General features: G+C 35.4%; 1 protein-coding gene across 19 annotated transcripts in view; it reads right to left on the bottom strand.

The window, feature by feature from the left end:
- CYRIB (CYFIP related Rac1 interactor B) overlaps window positions 1-19,410 on the bottom strand; it is a 134,014-nt gene that overhangs the window by 21,219 nt on the left and 93,385 nt on the right. For 11 of the 19 annotated variants that reach the window (XM_017870609.1, XM_017870550.1, XM_017870621.1 and 8 more), the window contains 3 exons: window positions 17,416-17,498; window positions 9,165-9,286; window positions 144-249 (listed from right to left, as the gene is read on the bottom strand). In XM_017870609.1, coding sequence (XP_017726098.1) covers window positions 144-249; window positions 9,165-9,286; window positions 17,416-17,488 — 301 coding nt within the window. In that variant the 5' untranslated portion in view covers window positions 17,489-17,498. Of the gene's footprint in view, window positions 1-143; window positions 250-8,970; window positions 9,089-9,164; window positions 9,287-17,415; window positions 17,499-18,398; window positions 18,482-19,410 lie in introns of all 19 variants that reach the window. The other 8 variants (XM_017870671.1, XM_017870684.1, XM_017870675.1 and 5 more) reach the window with 3 other exon arrangements.

Here is a 19,410-nt window from a genome sequence, read left to right as displayed (position 1 = left end):
TTACGGTCTAACAAACTTGATTTACTTATAAAACAGATACTAAACCAAATTCAGCATTATGAATATAAAATACTCTAAATTTCTGGAATGAATAAACATCTTTTTCACTAGGCAAGTCGCAATTAACAAAACGTTCAACTTACCTAATCTCTGAGAAAATTCATAAAATTTCTTTAATTTGCCTACTAGTGGAACAACTGCACCCCATGCCTTCTCTTGCAACTTCTCATCTGCTGGATGCTGGATTGCCTTCAAAATCCAAAGAATAAAAATAGTTAGATTAAAAAAAAAAAAATAAAACGGTTCATTTTTACATTAAAATGCAAGCTTTAGCAAACATAGGAAACCCTGGTATAATCTATAAAATACAGAATATTGAACCTAGGAGTGTTGATTATTATTATTTTTTTTTTTTTGAGAGAGCGTCTCACTCTGTCACCTCAGGCTGGAGTGCAGTGGCGTGATCTTGGCTTGCTACAACCTCTGCCTCCCAGGTTCAAGTGATTCTCCTGCCTTAGCCTCCCAAGTAGCTGGGACTACAGGTATGTGCCACCACGCCCAGCTAATTTTTTTTATTTTTAGTAGAGACGGGGTTTCACCATGTTGGCCAGGCTGGTCTCGAACTCCTGACCTCAGGTGATCCACCCACCTTGGCCTCCCAAAGTGCTGGGATTATAGGCGTGAGCTACCACGCACAGCTCAGTGTTGAATATTCTACTGGGTGCTAAAGGTGAGTCTTCTCAACTCCACAGAGGAGTGCTAAGAGTGGGTCTTCTCAACTCTATAGATACTTCAACCTATTATAATAAATTCTTAGTTATCCTTGCAATAGATACGAACATAATGAAAATTTTAAAATGGTCCAATGTGTTTGTGAAATATATTATGCCTTGGTGCCCAACAGATCCACAAAAAAAAATTGCACGTTTCCCATAGCACAGAGTCTCTTAGTATTTCTTTGTCAAAGTATTATTTTAGTAGAAGAAAATAAAACTCAAAAAGTAAGGCAATAATATGCCAACTCTGGGAACAGGCTAAGAAATTTCCAATAATTAAAATTCCAGGGTCCAAACTAGCATTAAGAAAACTACCTACGACTTAAGAACCTAAATCAAGCTGAAACTGTGATTTAAGAATTGTCGGCTGGGCGCCGTGGCTCACGCCTGTAATCCCAGCACTTTGGGAGGCCAAGGCAGGCAGATCACGAGGTCAGGAGTTTGAGACCAGCCTGACCAACACGGTGAAACCCCGTCTCTACTAAAAATACAAAAATTAGCCAGACATGCTGGTGCGTGCCTGTAATCCCAGCTACTTAGGAGGCTGAGGCAGGAGAATCGCTTGAACCCAGGAGGTGGAGGTTGCAGTGAGCCGAGATCATGCCATTGCCCTCCAGCCTAGGTGACAGAGTAAGACTGTCTCAAAAAAAACAACAAAAAAAGAATTGTCACAGACACCTATTCTCTATAACTAAAATCCTATTCTAGATACCAATTTTTCTCAGGCTTTCCTGAATAAGATGAAAAAACCAGTTTCAAATCTGAAAGGGAAGAAAATATAATCTAGAGATCCTTAATATAAATGACTTCTTCTATACCCAGTCTTTCAAATCATCAAGCAATCTTTTCTGAATATAGAGGGTTATTTCCAAAAATACATATTTTCTTGTCTCTATCTTTCATTTGCCTATAGACGTTTTTTGTACTGCTTTACAGGAGTTAACACATTTTTTAACAACCTGATTTACTTTCTCTAACATCTTGAAACAAACTAAACATACCATCTGAAATTCAGAACTAAAGCAGGGACCTGCTTATCAACACTATCAAGATGTTACATGACATGTCTCAATACTCCCAAGGCACTAGTACTCTGACTCCATCCACACAAAAAACTAAAACACAGGAAAGCAAAATAAAATTGAACCCAGACAGATCTAAAGGATGCTCTGAACAAATTAGCTGCAAACTGAATTAATGGGCTATATACTGGGTAAGCAATTTACTTTATAAGCTTGGGCACCATTTTCAAATTGATGTTTTATTCAATATTTTTAAATGATGCTTAAACCCAATAGAAACCTGAAGTCAATCCTACTTATGTCATTAATCCAGAAATACTGTAATACTGAAGAAAATCTGACATTACAACATGTAACAATCCTTTGTTCACCTTCTACTGTAATAAGGACATTTCAAAGAGACCCTGATATGCTGATATATATGAAAAAAAATCCTTTGGCCTCAGGCCCAGACTTGGTAATGATTTCTATCAGGTAGTAAAAATTTGTTTCTTGTATTTGTTATTCAGCAAACAAGTAAATAAGCCTTTCTGCCTACTGGCAACCATCAAATAAGCCAAGATGGGTACATACGATTCCATCCAGGAGGCATGGAGGCAGAAGTAGTTTGATGTAATGTGCTTTCACTGATGGTCCACTGTTGGCAGTACCATCAGTTCTCTTCTCTCCACAGAGATCCTGGCCCCACCCAGCCCAATAAAGTGTGCAGACTAAGCCACACAAGGCTATGTCATATATAAGATTCATGTGTACTGTGGCGGCTGAAAATGCCCAGTTCCTAAGGGTGCAACGTACAGGTAGCCTGTCCTTTATGGTGTTAATCTGCTGAAGTTTGCTCGAAGCCTTCAGTACACTGCAAAGGAGTGAGCTGGACGCCACTGTGGGGCCATGTCCTGAATTCTTACTGGGTTGGTGAAGATTCCACATACACATTTTTGAGGTTTTCCTCATTGATCAATTCCATAAAGCTATAGAAGAAGTCCTGACACCCAGCAGATCACCAAACCAGTCTACAAGCACAGGGTGATGCGTGGGCTGACATCTGCAGGCTGAAAAAGCAATGGGCTGGATGGTCCCTAAATTCCACAAAACTGTGTCTGGTTCTTGCCATGCAGCTTGGAGAAGGTATAATGCTCTCCAGCTCCACCTTCACCACTAATATATGTAATGTTTGTATAATTAATATCTAATTAACAACTTAGGACAGTTACATCTGTTTACAGGTGTTACTTGTCTGTTAAAAACAGTTTGCAGATTATTTCATGAATGCTTTGTCAAATCATAAAACTTAAAGTGATAGTATGTCTTCTTTCTAGTAATATAAACTTTGGAGTTACATGTCAAGTGTTTAAAACACGCTGTGTGATACAGGAGGTTTAAAATAAATTCTTTAACTAGCTCTGCAGATTTGTCTGGTGCACGTGATTAATCCTACAGCTTTATTGGGGTGATAGCAACGCTGTGCTGGTTTACTTTCAAGTGGCTGGGTTCGGCAAGTACAGACTTTTTAAGTTTAGTTTCACTTTAGACATTTGTAGAGTGGGAGGATGATACCTTAACCCTATGTCGTGACCATATGTAGAAAAATATGGGCTCAAATAGAATCTACATTTTTGAATTTATTGTTCCATTTGTATGACTGCTGTTTCTGAGAGAAAAGTTTCCAAAAATGCCACCATTTCTCAGAATAATAAATGTGTTGCAAGAGGCTTTTCTTAGGAATGAAACAAATCTGGGTTAACCTAAACAAAACTGCCTCAGTCTCCACAGTAGCATTTTAAGTTCACATAAAAGTTCCAATGCCACAGCTCTATACAAATTAATGGATAGTAGTCAGTAGGGCTATTGACACTGGTGTATTGTGAAAATGAATGTTATTATAAGTATGAATTATTAACCTTAACTTTTGCAAACTACTAATCAATGCTAGGATGGGAAGTCAGTAAGCTTTAGATAAATACCTTTGAAGTGTGAGGGTAGAAAAAGTCAACTTTAATCAAGTTTTAAAAATACTTATCAGTAACACTAACTTGTGACCATTATGAATCCTTCAGCCACATCAGGGGAAAATAGTTGGCTATTTAGAAGTATGTACATCATTCTTAGACCAGTCAGCCTTACAAATAAAAACATCTTGAGCCAACCCACTCTGTCCACACTCACAGGCTACAGAGAAAAGTCATAATTGAGCCAATAGAAGTTTCCGGTTTCCAATCTAACTGTATGTGTTGTCTGCAGTTACTTCTCTTGTCCCTGCTCAAACTACCCTAAAATTACCTTATCATTCCACAAAGCTGGAACATCAGATATGTGCCAACATTTACATACCAACACAGTGCATTGCATTTGTCTTTATCACGTTTTTCCATAGACTAGGCTACTGTCTCCCAGGGTAAATTTGAGTGTGAAGGAAATGCAGAAAAGGAATTGCACAATTCTACATTCTGGATTTGCTGGCTTTAATTTAAATACTGGTTTCTCTGGACCAATTTTTCTCCTATCTTCTCTATGGGATTCAAAAGGCTTGGTTAACTGATTTCCAGGAAATATTCATAAAGTTCACAGAAGCTGTTGAGATCTAAATTCCTTTCTACTAAAAAATAATAATAATAGTAACTTAAATCATACATTTTGACTGTATGGAGATTATTCAACTAAAGGAATAAATGTCTATTAAACTAAAAAACAGTAACAACAAAAAAGCAAATAGATAAAAGTTAAAATTTTATTTTCTTCTCTTAAAGAAGTCGATCCTATTTTCTCACAAGGATCTAAAATGCTTTTCTAAATATCAATTCATTCTCACAATATAAAAATGCTCCAGCAAATGTCACCCATTTTCATAACTGGGCACAGATAACTATTTCCCTGGCCCTGCCTTGCCTAGATTTAGAACTGAAGACACTGGCTGCTCCCTTACAATAAATATTTTATGGTTCTTCCTTATACTTCTAATTCCTTGTCCTCTCACAATAATTTCACTCTGTTAGGTAAGGTTTTGGGTCAACACCCATTATAGCCAACATGTAAAAGGGAAAGGGGCACTTAGTAAATGTCAGTGGTGAGGTTATTACGGAGCAGGTATAACCTATTTTCAAAAATGTTAAAACTGGCTGGGCACACTGGCTCACGCCTGTAATCCCAGCACTTTGGGAGGCTGAGACAGAAGGATCGCTTGAGGCCAGGAGTTCAAGACCAGTGTTGGCAACATAGCAAGTCTCTATTTATTTATTTATTTTGACGGAGTTTCACTCTTGTTGCCCAGGCTGGAGTGCAATGGTGCAATCTCGGCTCACTGCAACTTCCGCCACCCAGGTATAAGTGATTCTCCTGTCTCAGCCTCCCAAGTAGCTCGAATTACAGACATGCGCCACCACATCTGGCTAATTTTTTTTTTTTTTTTTTTTTTTTTTTTAAGTAGAGATGGGGTTTCACCATGTTAATCAGGCTGATTGAACCCCTGATCTCAGGTGATCCACCCATCTCAGCCTCCCAGTGCTGGGATTACAGGTGTGTGCCACCAAACCCGGCTATTTATTTTTTTTTAATTTACAAAAAAAAAGTTAAGGCGGTTATGGACATATTACATTAATGGAAAGTATTTATTTCCCTCTAGGTGGTTAATCCTAGACAATAAGCATTGTTTATTTAATAGATTCTATCTTAAATCAAATTTTATTCTATTTTGCAATGCTTAAAAAACTTATTTAAACTAAAATATATTAATATATAATGCAACATCATTAGTATAATAGTAATAAGAAAATTCTCGGTTTATGTTAGCTTTGTATCAGACACGGTGCTATGCTGTTTACATGGGCTGTCTAATTTTATCTTCACCATAACTCTGTGAATTGCTTCCCCATTTTGCTACTATGAATAAGGCAGCCATACTAGTTTTTACATTGACATTTCCTCTTAAATTACAGTTGTTTGGAATGTTTTATAAAATATAAGTACCTGGTGCAAGAGCACAATTTTATATTTTTAACATACTGCCAAACCGACCTCCAAAAAGACTACCCATTTTACAATACTTCTTGAAGTGACTGAGACTACCATTTCTTCACAAACCAACTAAAACTTCTTCACAGTGATGTGCACTTACTAGCAAAGCTGACCATGTTTTCTGTTGTCTGTGCTTTTTCATAGATAGAAGAGTTGGCTGGTCTAAGTCTTATTAATTAACACTATCAGCAATTTAGTTATTGACCTATGACTGTTACAACACATCAGTTATCTGTATATTTGGTATATATTCATCTTTCATTTGTACCTTCGTTTCTCTACTCTTCAGAAATCTTTTCTCTTTGTATCATTAAACCCGCATCAACTTCTCAACAAAAATTTCAACTGCCTGAATAGTTACACATTTGTCCCCCATCTACAGTAGATTTAAATACAGCTTTTCAGTTTTCTAGCTTACATATTTTATATTTCAATGCTTATTTATCTTTTATTACTTCATTTATCAACGTTCAACAATGGTACCTTTGTAAGTTGTTTCAAGCCTGGTAACATGAATCACTTACCATTGCTTATTACTTTTACCTTATATTTTTGTGTTCTCCAGTGTTATTTTTCTATGTAAACCTTCTTTTTTCTTTTAAACTTGGAGACACTTTCTCACATCACCAATCATGGACTATTTTTGAGTGAACTATGTGTCGCTATGTCTTGTAGTTCCTTAGGAAAACAGCACTACTTAGTGACTATGGGATCCTATGCAAAACTTCAATCTTTGGTCATAGCATTAGGAGATCCTAGCTTCACAGCCCTAGAAGGTCCCTTTGATATATCCTATATATAAACTTTTCTACCACTATACTCTATTCCAGAAGATTACAAATGAATCTTAATATGCATTCAATCAAATCTATAAACAGACTTTAGAGAAAACACTATTATTAACATTATTATTATTATATTGTAGAAAGCCTTCCCACACACAGAAGCAGAATAATTCTCCCAAACGGGAAGTACTGCAATTAAAAAAAAAAAAAAACCCCGGGCTGGACACAGTGGCTCGTATCTGTAACCCTAGCACTATGGGAGGCTGAGGCAGGAGGACTGCTTGAGGCCAGGAGTCCAAGACCAACTTGGCCAACAGAGTGAAACCCCATAGGAATTCTACATTTTTTTAAAAAAGAAAGAAAGAAAGAAAGGCTGGGAGTGGTGGTTCGCATCTGTAATCCCAGCACTTTGGGAGGCGGAGGTGGGTGGATCACCTGAGATCAGGAGTTCGAGACCAGCCTGGCCAACATGGTGAAGTCCTCTGTCCACTAAAAATACAAAAATTAGCTGGGCATGGTGGTGGGTGCCTATAATCCCAGCTACTCGGGAGACTGAGGCAGAATTGCTTGAACTTGGGAGGGGGAGGTTGCAGTGAGCTGAGATCACTCCAGCCTGGGCGACAAGAGTAAAACTCTGCCTCAAAAAAAAGAAACAAAACAATCAAACAGGAAATGAATATTGTTTGTCTCTATAGCAAGATTTTTCTCTTCATAACAACAAGCTTTAAAGAAGTTTAATGACCTAACACTTACAAACAATTTAAACGAATTTGTAGCACTAACAACCATCATAAAAAACTTACCAATTAGTTAATTAAGATCCTACTAAATCATTTAAATTGTTCATTTCCACAAATGTTTGATTTTTCAAAATACGTTTAAATGTTTAGAGAACTTGAATTTCACAGAAATGGTTATATGCCTTAGTTTACCGAAATCTTAGGGTTTTACTTAAGCCAATAACATTGCCAAGACTAAAGCCCTTGTATTTATTTGTTCAACAACTAACTGCTTACTAAGTGCTGTAAGTTTACAATGTATTAGGTGCTGATAATAACAAAATATATAAGAAACCAGGTTTACCCTCCTCAAGCTGGAAGTACAGTGGTAGAGAGATAAACACTCAATGGTAATGGTTTACCCCCTCAAAAAAAGAATGGTTCCCACAAAAGATATGTGTGTAAAGTGAGCAAAACAGTAAGAGGAAGTAGGAGATTATTGGGGGGTTTGAAGAAAAAAAGGAAGGGCATTCCAGACAAAAACAAAGGAAGGATGCATATCAAGAAACAGAATTCACACCAAAATTTCCCTCAGTTAATGACACTACAATCTGCTAATGTAAAATAAAAACAAAGGCCAGGCAGGGTAGCTCATGCCTGTAATTCCAACACTTTGAGAGGCCAGGGTGGGGGGATCACTTGAGGCCAAGAGTTCAAGACCAGGCTGAGCAACATGGCAAAACCCTGCCTCTATTTGGCGGGGGATTAGCCAGGCATGGTGGTGAGTGCCAGCTACTGGGGAGACTGAGGCAAGAGGATCGCTTGAGCCCAGCAGGTTGAGGCTGCAGTGAGCTGTGGTTGCACCACTGCACTCCAGGCAGGGTGACAGAGCTAAACCCTGTCTCAAAATAAAATAAAAACCAGGGAATCATTTAACTCTCTCTCTTCCCTTACCCTAAACATTTGGTCAATCACCAACACATGTTTTGAATCACCACCTTCTGGTGTCTGCACTTGATTCTGCCTTCACTTAGTACTCCAAATGTCAGAAGAGAAATCAAGGTGGATATGGAATGTATGTCCCAAACAGTGACCTTGATGACCTCTGCACTCTTTGTTATAGAGAATAATAAACAAACCAGAGGATGGGAAGAAACAAGAAACACAGCACGGGCAATGGCTTCAAGAAATGCAGTAATGAGAAGGGGAGAGACGAAGGCCCAGGGGACACAGATTTCCTCTGTATAGTTCTGGACACCTAAACATGGATATGCTACAGGGAAGAATTCAGTAAAAGAAAAAAGACAGAAGATTTAACTAAGAGAAAAAATAATTCAAAGAGTAAAGTTTCAAAACAGGATGAAGAACAAAGGTAAAGAAGTTAGTCTTGGAAAGAAGCAAGGACACAGTTTCTTCTGAAAAACAAAAGAAACAGAAAATGCGATGAATGGAAATCTGAAAAAGTTCAGAAGTTTGGGAGAGGAAAGTGGAGAGAGACCACACTACATATTTTCTTTGTGGTGTAAAGTCATGGGGAAGGTGTACCGACTGTAAGGAGGATTTCAACTTTCTCCTAGGAAGCACCATATAAATACTGCAAATTTCAGGTACAAGAGCAACCCAAAAAGTAAATAACATTTTCTTAATGTACAAAAACTACCTGTTTATGGAACGCAGTTTTTCCTTTCATGCTCATTTCACTGCTATCACTTCTGAAACAATGCCAAGTGAGCATCCTTCAAATATAATACTTAGTATGAAATACAGAATTCTGAAGTCTAGAAAACAATAGAGATTACAAAGAGGTGGGACAGTAAGTTTTAGTTAACTAGAAAATACATAAATGTGCTTTACCTCTCGTATTTCGTGGCCAGCTCCTCTGTATGACTGCAAGTCCTCCAAGATGCCTTCTGCATCTTTTAATACTACATTCACCTGATTATAAATTTCCTTCTCAGACTCTGTAGGCTGGGCATCTAAATAGCAGGAAAGCACAAGAAAATTTACAGTGACATGAATTTTTTTAAATACATGTGTAACTCTAAGCAATTAACAACCCAAATTTCCAAAGATGAGTTAATTCTAGTTAATGTTAACTTTGAACTTTTAAGGAAAGACTAATACTTTTCCATAGTTCTACATTTAAATGACCAGTTTCAAGTTTATAGATATTACAGAAAACAAGGGAACACCAAATATTATTAACTTAGTTTAAGTTCCAAATTAGGACTTGGTATATTAAACCAATCTGATAATTACAATTAAATTTTTTAATTGTGATAGTTTTAACAAACTACATCCATCACTATCACTGTAAATGCATCAGAAATGATAGATTTTAATGCAAAAGAAAGCCTACTAAAACATGTTGTTTATCTATAGTTTAAGACAAACTATATTCATTTTCCTATAAAGTTCATTTTACTTTTAATGACTGAGTTTTGANTTCAAGTTTATAGATATTACAGAAAACAAGGGAACACCAAATATTATTAACTTAGTTTAAGTTCCAAATTAGGACTTGGTATATTAAACCAATCTGATAATTACAATTAAATTTTTTAATTGTGATAGTTTTAACAAACTACATCCATCACTATCACTGTAAATGCATCAGAAATGATAGATTTTAATGCAAAAGAAAGCCTACTAAAACATGTTGTTTATCTATAGTTTAAGACAAACTATATTCATTTTCCTATAAAGTTCATTTTACTTTTAATGACTGAGTTTTGATATAAAAAAGTAAAAAACTTTAAAAGAATAGTTTTTAGGTGCTCACCCCCTTTGCCAGGAATCACTCGAAAGTGTCTCAACATAAATACTACAGGTTAAAAAAGGGAGGATATATATATTTAACAACAAACCCAAGAGAGTATCACTGAACTATTCTGTTGATGAATACAAGGTCAAGAATCCTACACAGAGGAGTTCAAGTTATAAAACTGCTCCACAATTACTCAGTTGCTGAAAACTAGACACTTTAAGCTACACTACAATACTATTACTGAAATTTTGAAATACTAAAGAAAATCTGAGTTCCTACACACTTGGGAGTAAGAGAAAAATGAAGGAAGAATTACAGTTATAAAAAGCAGAATCAAGGACACAAAATATGGGCATTTTCACCACCTGTGGTGTTAGCTACAAAACATATGTTAATGAATGACTAAATGTGGATTTCTCTCTGCTTGACTCAAGCTAACAGAAATCTTGCTTTTAGTAACACTCGTCATTTGTTTCTCTAAGGACAAATCTTTTATATTTTAAGAAAAAAGGTGGACTCTAACAGGAAATGAAGGTTTCCTCACAAATCTTTCCAACTAAGCCACATTCAGCACCACAGGTAAGGCATAAAGCACGTAAAATCATAAACATTTGATTATCATGTTTTAGAGAAAAATCGCAGAATTCCTCCATGCTAAAATTTTCTCTTATGAGGGAAAAGGAATCAGTACGAATTGAAGATAAAGTAAGAACACTTTTAATACTACCACACTGGTCTTTAAGTTTAAAATATTTTAACAAACAAAAAAGAAGGTTTTGGTAAATATTTGTCTACCAATCATATAAAATTAGTTAACTAGGCTTTTCTGCTCCTTTTTGCCTCACCACAAATACACAATGACTTCTTTATTCCTTTACTTAGAACATTGTAAAGAAACTTTGTTTACACATGAAACTGGGAGTAAAGATCCCTAAAAACTGTAACTTTATTTTGTGCTTGGAGCAAGTAATAATTCAATTCTACCTATTAAATCTACCAAATAGTCAAAAATATACAACATATTTTTTAAAATTCAATAATTACATTACCAAATTTTAAACTCAACATATGTAAAACTACTACAGCAACAATAAAGTAACATTCATATGTAAAGTCAATTTAAGAATGTGTTTACGTATCTGTTCCCTTATTTTTCAAATTTCTTTTCGGAAATCATTCTTTTAGGAAGAAAACACTGTGACAAAATAATTATACAAGAGGAGCCAATTGAAAAATTAAAAAAACTCTCTATCCAAGGCTACAAAGGTATTATTACTAGGAACAAATATTGATATTACAACTAAATGGTTAGCTTTCTTACAGATCAAGCTTTGTTATTTAGCAGGAATAATTTACTGCTGAATAGTTTACATTTAGCCAGACCATATTTTCCAATGTAATAGTCAGACATACACTCTTTAAAAAAAAACACACTTCATAACTTTTATACTTACATCAGATGCAGTAGAGAAAAATATGTTTTACATGCAAAAAATGACAGTCTTACACTTTTTCATATGGAATTGTGAAACTACAGACATAACATCAATAGTAGACACATATCTAGTTTGAATTCATGAAGTGGGAATTCATGACAAAGGACAACAGTTTAGCTATTATATATCAAAGGTATCTGTGAAGTTTGAAAATGCTAGACTATGTATTTTAGGTGTGGTGACTAGCTGTTAACATAAAAATGTGACACTGAGACTTAACATACAAACGAAACATTATCAAGTACACTTAAGTAGACCTTGTAAGTGGTTAATAACTAGTAAAGGTTTAATAAGTACCAAGAAATTTAAAAATAGAGGAGAAGATTTAAGTTTCCCTTTAGGGTGAGAAAAACACCCAGTACCACAATGATTAAACATTTTTTAGACTGTCACAGGAAAGTCACATTTATAATTTTGAAAGCTGCTGAAGACTGCTGTAGAAATGAAGACAAACAGAAAATAGCAGACAAGTAAGCACTACTTTACTGAAAGCAAGTCATGCAAAAGGGTGAAATACTAGGAAGAGGGGAAAGCTGTATAAAATAAAGCTTTTATTTACTTTTTTTTTTTTTTTTCAAAAAACGGTCCTATATAATGCAACCAAGACTTGTCACTTTGATTTTCCATAGAAAAAAAAGGCTTTACTATTTAAAAAAAAAAAGTACCATTTAGTCAGCTTACAAAAGGACATTCAAAATTGCAAAAGAATGTATCTACTACTGAGAGTAGTAGACATATTACTCATCAAGCTTAGTTTTAAAGCTGTTCAAGGGAAATTAAGGGATGTTTCAATTGTTCTTATTGAAGGTAAATTAAAAATTTTAGTAACTTCACACTAATTTCCTATAGGGTGGAGGGTAGAAAAAGAGTCACTAAATATAACTGCTAAAATTGAAGTCATTATAATATCAAAAGAAGGAAGGACTAACTATGAAATGAAAAAATAAAAAGTCAACATAAAAATTATAATTGTGATAAGGGGTCTTTCTGCTTTAATTTTACATTAATTCATTTAATAAACCTATGCAATCTATCCCTGTAAGTTACATCAAGACAGAGACTAGAATGTACAGTATGTACCACTGGTACATATGTAAACTCAGTTCCTAGATTTTCTATAATACATTTTGAATGAATGAGAGGGTACAGAGACATAAGTCTCCAGCATGAATTAAAGGAGACTACTATGCTTTTTGATCTCTGAATAAATATCATCCTATATCATTTTAGAACAATAAGAAAGATGATACCAGAATAAAGATATTTCAAAGTACAGGGCAAAACCAACTGAAACTATGCAAGAGATAAATGAAAAAGTAAGTCAGAGTAGGTCCCAATATTTCTAAATGGTAAGGGGGAAACAAGTAACACAAAGGACACAAGGAATAGAGGAAATGCATGACTCAATGGAAAGGCACTATAACAGAATCAGAGAAAATATATTCTATTTCTCCCGTAACAAATGACTACCTCTATTTACTCTCCTATTTTGATCTACCTGGAGGTAAGTAAATCAAGTTTAAAAAATACATACTGAACTTCTATCATTTAAAAGCACTATGCTAAGATTGGGAAAGGACACAAAATAAATAAAAGTCCCTTTTCTCCCAAGAACTAGAATTTCGTGAGCTAGCAGATATAGAAGTTACTTAGGCTAGAGATTTGTCATTAGAATAAGCTATAAATTAACACTGTTGTCATAAAATAGGAAATTCCAACAACTAGAAGAGTATACAGGCCCCCATTCAGTGTTGTTGTTTTTTTTTTCCAAAGACAGTCTCACTCAGCTACTCAAGGTGGAGTGCAGTGGAGCAATCACAGCTCACTGCAGGGCCAGATGTCACTATTCCCAGCTAATTTAAAAAAAAATTTTTTTTGTACAGATATAGAGTCTTGCCATGTTGCCCAGTCTGGTCTCAAACTCCTTGACTCAAGTGATCCTTTTGCTGTGGCCTCCCAAAGTGCTGGAATTACAGCCATGAGCCACTGAACCTAGCTCGACTGAGTGCTTTTTATATGCTGTCAATAGCATAACTGCTGCCAAATTTTATGGAGCAATTTTGGGCTTATGTTTTAACTGAACTATTATTAAACAAAAACAAAATAAAATCTTATCATCCAGGTGTAATCTGTTCTAAGGAAAAAATCCTTCTATCAAGAGTAAACATTCGACTGAATACAGACTAACATTTTACGCCATAAGGTCTTTGTCCATGTTGTTCCTTCTTTCTACTGTCCTTCACTGTATTAGTTCAAAACATTCTAATTCACTCTCCAAACACCAATTCAAACACCACCATCAGAAAGTCTTCCATGATGGGCAGGTGCGGTGGCCCACACCTGTAATCCCAGCACTTTGGGAGGCCAAGGCGGGTGGATCACCTGAGGTCAGGAGTTTGAGATCAGCCTGGCCAACATGGTGAAACCCCATCCCTACCAAAAATACAAAAAATTAGCTGGGTGTGGTGCTGCATGCCTGTAATCCCAGCTACTCAGGAGGCTGAGGCAGGAGAATCGCTTGAACCCAGAAGGTAGAGGATGCAGTGAGCCAAGATCATGCCACTGCACTCCAGCCTGGGTGACAAGAGTGAGACTCTGTCTCAAAAAAAAAAAAGGGTCTTCCATGATGATTCTCATTCTACTCACTGCCATTTAAAGTTAGTATCTTCATAAGCTACACGTTGACAATAAATAAGTAAAACTGTGAGTTTTCTGGCAGGTGGGCATCTGTAATTCCAGTTACTTTTGGGGACTGAGGTGAGAGGGTTACTTGAGCCTAGGAGGTCAAAGCTGCAGTGAGCCACGATCATGCCACTGCACTCTAGCCTGGGCGACAGAGACTGACCCTGTCTTAAAAACAAAACAAAACAAAATTATGAGCTTTCGTTTCTATCCTCTCCTACTAGATTGAGAGCTCCCAGCACGTATGTGTTGTATCTTAGTTCTATTTTGCATCCCCAGCACCTACTGGCTGGTATACAGGAGGCAAGGCATAAATGTATGTTGAACTGAAGTGAAAACAGTTATGGGGTCGTGAGAGGAGTAGTAAGTTAAGGGAATAATGATTTACTTTAAAGACCATCTTAATTTTGTAAACTACAAGATTCCATTAAATTACATTTCAAATGCACTAGAATATGTCATTTGTATATAATATGATACAAATAGCCAGGTAATCTGCATGAATTATTTCTACAGTTACCCAACTGCAGAGACATATTGGGATAGACTTAACCAATCAGATTAATAGAAAAACTAAATTACTCTGGTGACATGAATATTAAAGTGCACCTAGAAATAAACAATGTAGTACTAATTACTCTATCAAAAATAATGTGGCTTTATTTTAAGTTATTGAGAACTAGCAGATTAACTATGTTGGCAATTTTGAGTCTGGTATAAAGTAGTATACAACAGTTTAAGAGAGCACCCATCTGATGGGCCAAGGTCACTATAGTAGCTTAATGATACGGTAAGCTTTTACAAATGCGTATTTCCAAAAAGAAGAAAAATATAGAAATGGACTAGAGATTAAATTAAGATAATGCCAATGTTAGAATCAAAAGAAAATGTATCTAAAAATCTAAATAAGAAATAACAATGGGTAAACTCTACTTTGGTATACAGTATGTCGCCACTAAATTTCATTTATAGTATACCAGTAAGTATAAAACCAAAAGATCTACATCGGCTGATATAGGAAACAATATCTGCCTTTACAGTTAATATTTTTATGTACTTCTGCATTACTGGTTATTACTGTTGTTTGCAATTTTTACCTTTTCCTGTCACTATTACTAAATTATAATAATGTACCGGGTGCAGTAGCTCATATCTGTAATCCCAGCACTTTGGAAGGCCAAGGTGGGTGGATCACTTGAGCTCAGGAGTTTGAGACCAGCCTGGGCAACACGGTGAAACCCCATCTCTACCAAAAATATAAAAAATTAGCTGGGCTTGGTGGCATGTGCCTGTAGTCCCAGCTACTCTGGAGGCTGAGGTGGGAGGATCCCTTGAGCCAGGTAGGTAGAGGTTGCAGTAAGCCAAGATCACGCCACTGCACTCCAGCCTGGGTGACAGGGTAAGACCTCGTATCAAAAAAAAAAAAAAAAAAGTATGTGTGTGTATGTGTGTATAAAATGATCGAAACACTCCCACAGATTGGAAAGCCAAGACCAAGTAATCTTTTAAATACTACATTTAAATTCATGCTTCCCACTTGACCATAATATAACGCTAGGTTTACAAAAAGATCAAGTGCCAAGTCTTGAACAAGATCTTGACTGTATCAAAGTCAAGATTCTGTAAATGTAAGGAATTTGAGACAAAGAGGAAAAGGGAGACAGAAGGGCAGAAAAAGACACAAGACCAAGTTTGAAACAGATGCAAATAAACTAAAATACAGCTCTAATGTAAGTTGCCTCATCTGAAAGAGTATCTTCAAGTCAGCAGTCTGCTCAACATCCTCAAGCTGATTAAAAGTCATGCTAAACATGCACTTAACATAGCACTGGTAAATTGTTGAGAAGGGTCAAGAAAACTAATATTCATCTAATATTTAATAGTATTTCCCCTAAAAACCCGATTTCCCCTGAAACCCAATTTCATATGGACCTGATACTGATATCACTACTCTTTACTAGCCTGTACACAGTACCCAAACTGTAACAGATTCTTTATAGAAATGGAATAAAAGTAGAAAATAACCAGAGACCACAAATTATTCTACAAAATGAAGATAGCTATAAATTGATGTGCTCATATGAACTGCCATGGTTTAAAATGATTCATAAAATAGAACGAATTACTACATTAAATCATAAAAACTAAATTGAAGTTGGAGGAAAAGGCAGTGATTTTCTGGGGTTTATTTTAAACGATTTATTTGTTTTGTTTTAAAATCAGAAAATGTCTTAAATTTTAAGTATATAAAATATGTTCAAACACTTTAACCTCAAATAAAAATATAAGGGATCACATGATTTAAAACCTAAGGAATACCTCTTCACCCTTTCCTAACAATTTTCTATTGATCAGTTAAAATAGCATCATTCACACTAAAACACCAATTTAATAATTCTTCTCAATTTGACAACCAGACAAGCTAAAGCGGTATCAACAGCCAAAAAAAGCAAAAGCTTTGCAACATGCACCGAGGTCAATGACACTTACCTGCCACTCTTAGACCATATTACAATAGGTCATGCAACATAAAACAAACAGAAGGCAAATTACTTAAAGGTCTGTGAACCCATTATTTTTCCTTTTATTTAGAGTCAGAAAAAATAAATTCCTGAAATAAATACATTCCATTTTTTTAACTTTTCAAATTATCTGCAAAGATTAAATAATTTAGGTTCACACTTACCTTTTAATATTATGCCCAAATTACTGAGCTCTGAATGGCCTTCATGAACAGATTGATATTTGAAATACTTAAATATGTACCCTAGAATAACTGAAACCTGGTCGATTTTTCTTGACTGCAATATAAGTTTTCCCCAAATATTGCTTCTATTAATAAATCTTGAGGTAGTACTTCTCCTTTCCAACATTTTTTCATAAAAATGTTTTCATTAGAGAATAGATCTCAAATTATAAAATAATCTCCAACTAAGAGATATAAAATCTCTTATAAAAACTCAAAGATATTTTATCATCACAATTTAATCTATAAAACAGGACTTCCAGTTCTAGAAGGCACCAGAAATTTACTCAAACAATTCATAGCTCAGTCATGCAAAGCAGTTAAAAAGATGGCAAAGTGGAAACATTCATTTAGTGCAAGACAAACGCAGTCTACTGCAGGCAAAGAGAAATAGATATAAAATCATCTTCTCACTTTCAAAATCAAGGAAAAAATTTGGCCCCTGCTCAAGGTCTGTGCATGTCAAAACTTTAAGAAGATTCCCCATGTTAAGGTACCTGTCAAGACAAGAATGAGAAAAGAGAAAATATCCCTTTATAAAAAAGAACATCTGAAGTTTACTTAAAGAAAAATAGTAACAGGGAAAATGTTCATTAGGCCATGAATTCATTCTTCAGGTTACCCAGACTGTGCTCTGGCAGACAGCAAATCGGGTTCTCAAGGTGTTGATATGTAGGACCTAGAGGTGAAATGTGGTTTTCCTGTACACAATGGCACAACTGAGGCTCTAATTCTTCTCAAAATTCTCCCAAGACAAGTTTCATTAATGGCCTTATAATGAAAAATTCTTTAAGTATTCCAATAGTGCTAATATTCTGAAAAAGAAATTTCTGATGAAGAATTATTTACATGTAGTATTGTTAGTATAGCACTGAAACAACAATTTATTTCAAAGCCAAATATTAATACATTTGGCCACGGCTCACCTTTGCATCTGAAAACAGTATAAAACTTTCTTCCTGTATGCAATTAAATAAAGCATATACTTCTAACCAAATTTGGATTGTTAATAATCTGTGGAGGTTACGGAGAGTACTGATTCAAGATACGCAGCACAATTCTGATTTTTAAAATAAAATTATTATAGGATTATAAGCGAACATTGTTTGACATAGTCACTAAAGCATACTATTAGAATGTTCATCATAAGGCTACTTGCTTCATGGACTAATGAAAGGACAGCACTGGCTACAGACTCAACATGATTTTAGCAAATGAAAAACTAAATTATACATATGATGGTGATGTTTGCCTACGATTAAGAAAAAATCATGCAACCTTTGTTTGATTCCCATGTTTAATTAACAAATATTCTGGCTGGCCTTCACTGTGGTGAGTATAATTCATCTTTCACCTTTAGCATTATGCACCAGCTGTGAAGGGCTAAAGAGACTTACTTTCAAAGTCCAAGAAAAAATGTGCTGCATTGTGGTCTATGTCCCTGGTTAGCACCTTAATGAGATTACCCATGCCAGCAAACCTAAAAATAAAAATGGCAACATCATTTAGTTCCAGTAAAAAATTTTAAGCAGAGGCCTGGGATTTGGCAAAGGCTGGCTTGCTCATAATTATCAACAGGTGCAGGTTTATATGCTTTTGGCACTGAGAATTTGGAACAACAAAAGCACATTTGGCTCTGAGTTTATAGCTCCTGTCCCTCTTTTCCACATATCAAAAAAGTTACATAAAGCAAGATGGGAAAAAAGATTAGATTTTGACATATAACTTGCAATATTTACATTTCATTACTATCTATGTTAGTGTTACTCCTTTAAAATTTTTGAGGCATATATTTCTCAATTTAAATTAACAGCAAAACTAGATTTCTCAAATAAGTAAATACAGAAACCATTTTTTTAAACAATAGGGATATTTTCCTTCTTGCAGAGTCAAATCCTATTGGGAATACAAAGAAGAAAATATTCAAACCACATTTAACCATTAAAGCCTAAAGAAAGTTACCAATTAATGACCCATCTAAAAAAACTTTACCACACATAAAATATTTTTGATATCTTCTATCTCCTAAGATTAATCAAACTTTTATTATTTAACTCTTCAACTGAATAATCAACTATATACAACTATACCATGTATGGAACTTAAAAGTTAACACAGCAAACAAGCACAACAGGGAGCCAGCAATTATCACAACTTAGTAGGTTTGCAGAGGAAAAAAAGTGAAAATACGGCATTGGCATAAATGTTGCCCAAGATCTCCATAATACAGTGAGGATGAAAGTGGGAAATGGGGTCAGAAACATCCAGGAAACCAGGGTCAAACCTGGAAGGTAGAGTAACAAAAGGGGAGGCAAACTATGGTATCACAGCTACCCACATCCTCCTCCCTCCAACTGCTGTACTTTTCCTCCAATTGCAATGTGTTTTTCTCCAAAGATCCCGTTGCTG

The sequence above is a fragment of the Rhinopithecus bieti genome, unplaced genomic scaffold, assembly GCF_001698545.2.
Source record: "Rhinopithecus bieti isolate Rb0 unplaced genomic scaffold, ASM169854v2 scaffold_54, whole genome shotgun sequence".
In the NCBI taxonomy this organism is placed as follows: domain Eukaryota; kingdom Metazoa; phylum Chordata; class Mammalia; order Primates; family Cercopithecidae; genus Rhinopithecus; species Rhinopithecus bieti.
The sequence above is the reverse complement of the archived record's forward strand: the minus strand, read 5'-3'. Positions and strand labels throughout refer to the sequence as shown.